At 44.0% G+C, this 9,248-nt stretch overlaps 1 protein-coding gene across 5 annotated transcripts in view; it reads left to right on the forward strand.

The window, feature by feature from the left end:
• The window catches only part of PRORP (protein only RNase P catalytic subunit), a 109,757-nt gene extending 106,007 nt beyond the window's left edge, over nt 1-3,750 (forward strand). For all 5 annotated transcript variants that reach the window (XM_075065509.1, XM_032762818.2, XM_032762815.2 and 2 more), the window contains one exon: nt 1,076-3,750. In XM_075065509.1, the coding sequence (XP_074921610.1) occupies nt 1,076-1,204 (129 nt within the window). In that variant the 3' untranslated portion in view covers nt 1,205-3,750. The remainder of the gene's footprint in view (nt 1-1,075) is intronic.
• The last annotated feature ends 5,498 nt before the right edge of the window (nt 3,751-9,248 follow it).

Consider the following 9,248-nt stretch of genomic DNA (forward strand, 5'->3'; position numbering starts at 1 on the left):
TTTGCCATAGCACAACTGGCTGCTGACTCTGTGCCTTTATACTCACACACAACTATTCCAATTGATTGACAATATTATATCTCCACGATCAGTGCACCCTAATGGGCACCACGTTCCCACCAATATGCCAATATTTTTCATGGCACCTTGGAACAACCCTCTCTCCGGCTCGTCGTCCACTCACGCCCCTTCTCTATCTGTGCTACATTGATGACGATCTTTCATCACCCTCTGGACCCATGGGAAGGAACTCTGGAAAAATTCCACCACATTTCAACAACTTCCACCCCCCATCAACCTCAGCCTGGACCACATCTACACAGGAGTCCCACTTCCTTAGACACCACGTGCAAATAAGTGATGTCACATCTAACCACCACCCTATACGAACCTCCCACCGCTATGCCTACCTTCATGCCTCCCGCTTTCCACCAGGCACATACATGATCCATTGTTTACAGCCCAAGCACTGAGCAACCAACTGCATCTGCTCTAACCCCTCAGGACAAGACCGAACACCTACAAATATCTCCAGCAAGCATTCTCAAAATACACATACCCGCACGGAAAAATAAGAACAGAACAACGAGACCAGACTTTACTAGAAGCCTCCATGTCTCTCTCGTGAACTAACCTCATTATCTCTAGCTTGCCTGCATATATATACCTGCCCCTGGAAATTTCCACTACATTCATCTGACGAAGTGGGTATTCACCCACGAAAGCTCGTGCTCCAAAACGTCTGTTAGTCTATAAGGTGCCACAGGATTCTTTGCTGCTTTTACTAGGACTCTGTTAACATTTTGTATATTTATATTAACTGAGATTTATACACTTCTTAGGTGGGTTGGGTGCAAGGTTTATGAACAGAAATATCCAGTGTTGCTTGCAGTCAGAACACTTATCTATTTACTTTAACATGCTCTGCTTTTTGTGTTTGCTGTTCTGCAAAACCATCCAACAGCTTTCCACTGATACTCCTGAGAAACAACAGGAAATGTTTGCTAGTCATTACAACATTTTTTTTTCCATTGATCAAAATCAATTTAACATTTTTTCTTGTCTTTACCCACAGCCTATTCTTACTTATGACACTGTGGTACAGACTACTGCTGACACTTGGCATATTCCCTATGATGAACAGCTGGTGGAAAGATATTCCTATGAAGTGCCAACAAAATGGCTTTGCCTTCAACGGAAATAATAAAGAATGCAGTTTTACAAACTAAAACTACAATTGTTTGCTACTGTTGCTAACAGGCAGAATCCAGTGATGATGCACAGTCATGGAATTAATACACCAAATATGAACCCTGCAGCTGATGAAATGTTCAGTAAACATAGTTCACCAAATTCATACCTGCTGTAACTCCATTGAAGTCAGAGTTCATTTTGCCCTGTAGTAAATAAGAGATTTGTTGTAGCACCATTTATTAAGATTTTATTGGGATGAGGTGATGAAGGGATTAAGCACTAGGATGGTCCATAGATCCTCCTAATAAATTTTAGCTTCTAAATTTCCAAAGATATAAAATCTTGAATTTCTTTCTTAGTTAAAATAATAGTTTGTTTTTTAAATAAAAATTGATCATATTGGGGATTTCACTGTGGGCAATAATATGACACAGTTGAATTTTGTATAGCCTCATAGAAACTTGAGTTAATTAGAAAACAGCAAAAGTGGTATAAATTACAGAAAAAGTGTTGTAAACCATTATCATTATTTATTAACTATTTGTCTGACAGTTGTGAATCCTGTTTTTTCCATCTACCATCCTTATACAAGAAAGTCAGGTGCAAATGCAATATTAGTCTTTGTGGAAGGATCTGAAGAAAAATTCACTGTCAAGTTTTGCAGTATAAGAAAGCTGATAGGTCTTTTACCACATGACGTAGCTCCCACCTGGGCCACTCACAAACAGTTTTCCAGCATGCAAGCCACACCCTGAATGTCTGTGTGTAACTGCAGCCTGCCATACACACTTACACTCTGGCTTTCAATAGCCTTGGTTATACTGTAGGGTGTTGTCTAACTGCACTTCCCCAGTCTTAGATTTTCCACCAGGAATGTATGTCCTGTACTGCCCAGCCCTCTCCTGGACGCTACAAGTTATATTAAGTCTGTTATTCCTTTAGCAAAATAATATGCCAATTTATTATTTCAATAGTTTTTCAGACACTTCACTTTAAATACACTGGATTAGATAAACAGTAAAACAAGTTTATTAACTACAAAGAGAGAGATTTTAAGTGAGTACAAATAATGAAGCATAAAGGTCAGTAATAGTTACAAGAAAAATAAATATAAGATGTTTACTAATACCCAACTTCATAAACTATAGCAGATGCAAGCAACCTTTCCCATTATATGCTTTCAGCAGTCTTACTGACCAAAGCCTCCCCCAGAGTCCAACAAATGTTCCTTTGTCACTTCAAGTGTGAATACGATGGGTGGGGGGTGTTTGTACCTCCTTTTTATAGTTTCAGTCCCTCTCTTGAACAACATTTCCAGCTAGGCACCAGGAGACAAAAAGTCTGTGAGGAAGGATGTTCCCTGCTGCTTCTTCCTCACCTCTTTGAACTTTCTTTGCTCCCTGCTTGATGACTCTGTTTATTACTTAAATGCAAATTAAGCAGAGCACTCATTCCTTTGTTTAGGACAGACTTATCTGTCAACTTCTGTTTGAGTAGGGCTGTGGGATTTGGAACATAGGAAAATACATGTTTTATCAGCATGATGCTGACCAGCAAATTATGAGTCTTCAAATGATATCTTACAGGGCATACTTTGTACATAGATTATTACAATAGTGTGTAGAGGGTGAACAAGGGATTCTGTTAGCTTGATCAGAATTTACCTAGCTGCTTTTTTGGCACATCATCTGCATACAGTTTCTTCACACCCAACTGTGAAGTTTCTGAGGGATCATGTCAGAGTTTTTCCTCCAGTTAAAGAACTGCTCTTTTCGTGGGGGGCTTAACTTGGCTTTATCTGCCCCGATGGTCCCACCATTTGAACCTGTTTTCTGAAAAATGCATTTTTAATTGCAGTCAGATCAGCGAGGAGAGCTGGTGACATTCAGGACTGTATGGCAGACCCACCATATGTATTTTTGTATACAGACAAGGTATATCTCTGCACAGGCAAGTTGTCAAAAATTTCAGTCTCAATCAGCGGATTCATTTGGCCTTATTTTTCCCCAAGCCTTACTGTTCCAAGGGAGAGGCTAACTTCAGCATTTTATTGCAAAGGACTAAGCCATTTAGACCCATCTTTATGGGGACTGTCTGCCCCAATCTTTGCAGTTCACCCTCACTGAGTGACTGAAGCTGGTTACCCACTAGAAGCCCGTCACAGCAATTAAGCCACAAACTCTTCACTTGATATCTCTCCGTACAGATTATTTGGGACTGGATAATGACTTTGACTTTCAGAGGTGACAGCTCATATAAACAAATACAACTCCATGCTTGGACTACTTCCAGCAGGTTGGAATGGGTGGGATTCCAAAAAACTAATGTTAAAATAATAAATTAAGAGATACCAGTAAATGTCACAATTTGTTACTGAATATTTAAAGGGAAATCAAAGGAACTTAACTGAAATTAAATCTAAGGACCAAAATAAAATGATCTACCAGCAAAAGACAATTTTCTTACAAAATGATTACTGGAAGCTTTGGGGTTGTACCACGTAATATACTTCTGAGGGAATTCTGTGCCAAAAAAATAAAGATTCTGTGCACAATATTTTAAAATTCTGCAAATTGTATGTGTCAATAAATAAATGTGGAGGCTCCAGCATGGAGGTCCTGACTGCACAGAGACAGGAGATCACATGCAGCCCCTCCTCCCCCAGGACAGAGACTTGGTAATGAAGCTGCACTGGACCCTGACACAGTGCAAGGGCCAGGCCAGACCTGCCCCAGAAACACCCTGGGTCCCTGCCCCTCTTCACCATGCATGCTAGGTGTGGATAGGCAGGTTCAACCCAGCAGGATCTAAGTGTGGAGAGGCTTAGTGGGGGGGATTCAGGTGGGGGGGTGAGAAGGTTCTGTGTGGGACAATCTGGGTGTGGGTAGCTCAGTGGGGGATCTGGAGTAACGGGCTGATTGACGGGTTCTGGGTGCAGAGGCAATGGGACTCTGCAGGGGGTCCAGTTGAAGGTGGTTCAGTCTCGGTGGGGGCATTTAGTTGGGGAGGACTTAGTGGGGGGGGTCTGGGTGCAGTTGGTTGGGGCTCAGTGGGGTGGGAGTCTGAGTGTGGGGGCTTATCAGGGTGGTCCAGGTGCAGGGGAGGTGAGGCTTATCGGAGTAGGGGTTCTATTGGCCTGCTTAACAGAGTAGCTCCAGCTGCTGCTTTCCTCCCCATCCCATCCCCCTTCCCCACTGCTTCTTCACCTCCCCACTGTCCCCTGCCCCATCCCCTCCTTCTTCCCCTCCCCACTGTCACCTCCCACATCCTCTTCCTCTCACTCCGAGATTTCCCTGCCCTATCTCTCTCCCACCTCCCCCTCCCCTTGCCGTATCCCATCCCCTTTCCTTCCCCACTGCCTCTTTCTCCCCTCATACCCCACCCACCTCCTTCCCCCATTTGCCCCACCGCAGGACTCGTATAAAATTATTGTTAAGAAGTTTTTATATGTAGGAAGGATGAAAGTCTCCATTGTTTAGATTCTAAACTTTAGAAGGGCAGGACAAGCCCCATGAGGAAGCTTGAACTGATCCTACTGTTCTTTAAATAGATTTTCAATCTCCAGGAATGTCCGTTTGTCATTCATTAGCACTAAGTGTATGCCTACATGGCAGCTGGGAAGTGTAATTCCCAGGGTGGGTGGACAGACACATGCTAGCACCTAAAAGTAGCAGTGTGGCTGCAGGGACACAGATGGCTGCTTGGGCTAGTCCCCTGACTAACAGGGGTTAGGTGGCATTGTACTTAGGTGGTTAGCCTGAGCTGTTGCCTGTGCCACTGTGGCTACACTGCTATTTTTAGGTGCTAGCTTGAGCTGAGACTGGTAGTTCATTGCTGGCAATGATGACAATGTTATCACAAATCTCATCTGTGGCTACGCGTATGACTGAAGACCAAACCCTGATGTACAGAGTCACTATACCCTATGAGCATAGGAAGTCTGTATCCATGATGTTTGAAGATACAGGTCTATGGCATGATTCTGTCGATCCCACTCGAAACTGATGCATGCTGATCTTGTCAGAGTCCTGTCCTGAGCCATTTGCTCAAGTTTGGGATTAATGTCAACCTATTGCAGACTGCTCTTCAGGCTGTCTTTGAAGTGCTTGTATGGACGACCAGGGGTGGCGAGTTATATGGGCCCGTGGTGCCCGTGCTCCAGCAAATTCAGGGCCTGGGGGCCCAGCTCCATCAACGTTCAGGGCCAAGTGTCTCCTCAAGCCCCACATGCCACCCCACGTGCCTCCCTTGGAGCATTCCCCAGCCCTGCCTGCTGTCCCCGCGTGCCTCTCCCGGAGTGTTCTCCGGCCCTGCCTGCTGCCCCCACGTACATCCCCCAGGTCCTGCCTGTGCCCTGAGCAGCAAGCAGCTGCCTTGCCGCTCTGTGCTGTGCTCCCTCACCAGCCGCTGCCAGCTACAAAAGGGGGTGGTGCTGGCAGCAGGCTGAGGTGATGCGCAGCTGCTGGCTGTGGAGGGAGGAGGAGAGGAGGCACACACGTTATGGCAGCCCTTCCCCTCCCCCTGCTCCCGGCACCCATCACAGCAGAGGCGAGGAGGCTTCCTGGACCTGAGAGGGGCCCGGCCCCTAGGAGTACATGCAGTGATGGTGATGGGTGAATGTGCTGCTGGGGTGGGAGGTGAGGGGGACCCCTCTCCCGGAGCTCGCTGCTGCTGGGGAGGAGAGGGCTGGGGGGACTGTGGAGTCCTCTCTGGCCTCAGCCCCAGGGCAGCCTGACTGCACCCCTAACTCCTTATCCCCAGCCCTGCCTCATTCCAGAGCCCGCACTCCCAACCAGAGCCCTCATGCCCGCCCCCATCCTCTGCCCCAGCCCTGAGCCACCTCCTGCACCATGAACCCACTGCCCTAGCCCTGAGCCCCTCCCACACCCCAAACCACTCATGCCCAGCCCCAGTGGAGCCTTCATTTGATATGCCATCTATAGAGAGTTCATGGCTCACAAACATACAGGAGAGATGTTAAAACTACTGCACTATAGATCTTCAGTTTTTGGTAGAGAGATGGATGTTGTGCTGGTTGAGGACTTCTGTTCAAAGTCAGCCAAGGGCCTGGCTGGCTTTACTAATTCTGAAGGCAATTTCCTTGTCAAGGGAACCCTCAATGGAGATGGTACTGCCTAGATACTTGAACTGATCCACATTTTTCAACTGTGTGCTTTGGATAGAGATGGCTGGTACTGGGGCATTGGCTAGCTTGAGAAGAGGTAGTGCATGCACATCTACCCAAGATGGAAGTTGCATCTCCCAGGTCTGTGTAGACGTACCCTATATTAACTAAAAAAATCAGAGACGACAGCCTTCGTGTGTAGTTCTGATTTCCTGTGGCAGAGCATGTGATTGTTATAAGACTTTGAGAGAGATGAGGAGGACTGGACTAAAAAAATTCATTTTATTTCTTGGCAGGTATTTTGATATAAAAGCATGGTGTGAAGTTTGTTAACATGCTGCATGGGCTGAGGCAACTGGTGGAGATGTGTTCTGAATGGGGTATGTCATCCATCCTCTCATGCCCTTTGGTATTGGGTAGCTTTTTATTTTTTTATCCATCATGGGTCTGAATGAGATATTGAATCTTTGATACAAAATACTTGAGTATATAACCTACTGCCACAACTGGTTGGCAACCAGACTCAATATTCAGTAATTCTCTCCATTTCCCCTTCCAACTGCTTTTCCAAAAGGAACAAAAAGATTCTGGAAGCTATCTCATTTATCCCCATATATTTCCAATATTTGCATTGCTGTATTTATATTTTTTTCTCTGTGTGTCTATGGAGTGGGTTACTTACTATAGGGCAATGGTTCTCAAACTGTGGATCAGGACCCCAAAGTGGGTCATGACCCGTTTTAATGAGGTCGCCAGGGCTGGTTTAAACTTGCTGGGGACGGGACAGAGCCCAAGCCCAAGCCTGAGGGTTTCAGCCCTAGGCGGCAGGGCTCAGGTTATAGGCCCCCTTCCTGGGGCTGAAGCCCTTGGGCTTCAGATTTGGCCCCCTAGCCTGGGGCTGTGAGACTTTAGTTTTGCTTCCCTGCACTTGGGGTGATGGGACTTGGGCAGGCTCAGGCCTTGGTTCCCCGCTCCTGGGGTCGTGTAGTAATTTTTGTTGTCAGAAGGGGGTCGCGGTGCAATGAAGTTTGAGAATCCCTACTATTGGGGACAGTGCCAGTGTATTTTAATGCACAGAGAGACTTTTTGTTCTCTTGTAATAAATTCAATAAAGTAATTTTATAAATGCATGAAATATACAACATGATCCAAAATGCAGATGCAAACATGCAGCATTTTGCCAAAGAGACGTATTCCACCTAGTTCTATTATATTAAAAGGGAAATGGATATTGGAACATAGCTTTCCCAGATCTTTTAATGATATAATTACAAAATAAAATAATAATAATTCCCAGCAGGAGAAATCCAATGCCAACAGAGGATTATGTTCATGGCTTTATGGTGAGGAATTTCCCTCTGTACTAGATACTGACATAGAGAATCAGTCTTTCAAATGTCTTGCGATATAATGATGCAGCTGTGGAAAAATATTGTCCAGAAATAAAAGCCCAAACTTCTATTCTGAGGTCAATAGATTTCCTTCTTTAAAAAAAGAGAACTTGACGGACATATTTTATTACAAAAACAAATTATTTTAAAATATTATTTTGAGATGTAGTTTTTTATATGAAAGAGTTTTTTCTGAGACCAAACTGTCTGAAATTTTTGATGAATCATTTCTAAACATGTCAGATGTGAACCACAGCAGTTTTTCAATGTTCAGAAAATATTAGACTGCAGGGATGCTAGTTTGTGAGTGTATATCACAACTTAAGAGTTTTGTCACAATTTGGCAATAGTATTGGAACACAATTCACTGTCACCTTCACAGCAGGATCAAAACATGTTTTATTTACAACCATAGTTGCTAAGTTTTAAAAATGCAGTAATTTGTTCATAGTGTAGAGCAACTTAAAGCTATAATGATTTCTGACTGAGGAAAGCTCAACTGTAGTCCAAGTAAGCGACTATTTTCCTGTTGTTACCTAAATGTATTTGGGATCACGAAAGGGTAATAACACTGTTGCAATTTGTACAAGTCTAAAGCTCTGTTTTAATTAAGCTAAGACAAGCCGTGGCTGTGTGTTTTTAAACCGATGGCAGAAACTACAGTGATCTCTAAAACTTCTTGCTCTTTCCTTTCTCTATTAAAGTGAAAAAAAAAATCCAAAATGTATTGCCTTTGAGCAATGCCTTCTACATGCCTTCGCACAATACATTTTCTTTCTGCACACAAAAATGCATTGGATCCTGGGCATCCTGCATTCCCTCTGAGCACATTTACCTTGTCTATCCTCTTTATCTTCTGTCCATTTTGTCTCCCCTTCATACCCTTTGTGTTTGTTTTCCTTTGCTTTGAGTGCAAGGGATTTTGTTGTTCTTTTACTCCTCCTGGTTGGGTATTGATTCCCTGCCCTCTCCCTTTCCTCACTCAAACATGTACATCTGCCTTTTAGGGGAGGTTGGTTGGAGGTGCTGTAGTTTGATGCCCATCTGGTCTGTGGGCTGAACTGAGCAAAATTGATGCAGAAAAACCAATCTTGACTTTTTAGAGTAGCTGCCATGTTAGTCTATATCCACAAAAAGAACAGGAGTACTTGTGGCACCTTAGAGACTAACAAATTTATTTGAGCATAAGCTTTAGTGGGCTACAGCATCCGATGAAGTGGGCTATAGCCCACGAAAGCTTATGCTCAAATAAATTTGTTAGTTTCTAAGGTGCCACAAGTACTCTTGACTTTTTAGGAACTTATCTAATGATTTTTGATTGCTTGGGCTAGATAATACTGCTTCAGAGACAAAGGTTGGGAATGTGTTAAAAATACATCTAAAAAACCCTTTCAAAGTCAAAGGTATTTGGAGAAGCATCCTTTATTTTTATTTTTTTTAGGTGTCTTTTTTAAAGTAGTAAGTGCAGCTGTAGCTATATTTGTGGCTACCACTGGGAGCGAGAAGAGGTGGTCTGTTTGCAAAGATCTACTCATTCC

The sequence above is a fragment of the Chelonoidis abingdonii genome, chromosome 4, assembly GCF_003597395.2.
Source record: "Chelonoidis abingdonii isolate Lonesome George chromosome 4, CheloAbing_2.0, whole genome shotgun sequence".
In the NCBI taxonomy this organism is placed as follows: Eukaryota; Metazoa; Chordata; order Testudines; family Testudinidae; genus Chelonoidis; species Chelonoidis abingdonii.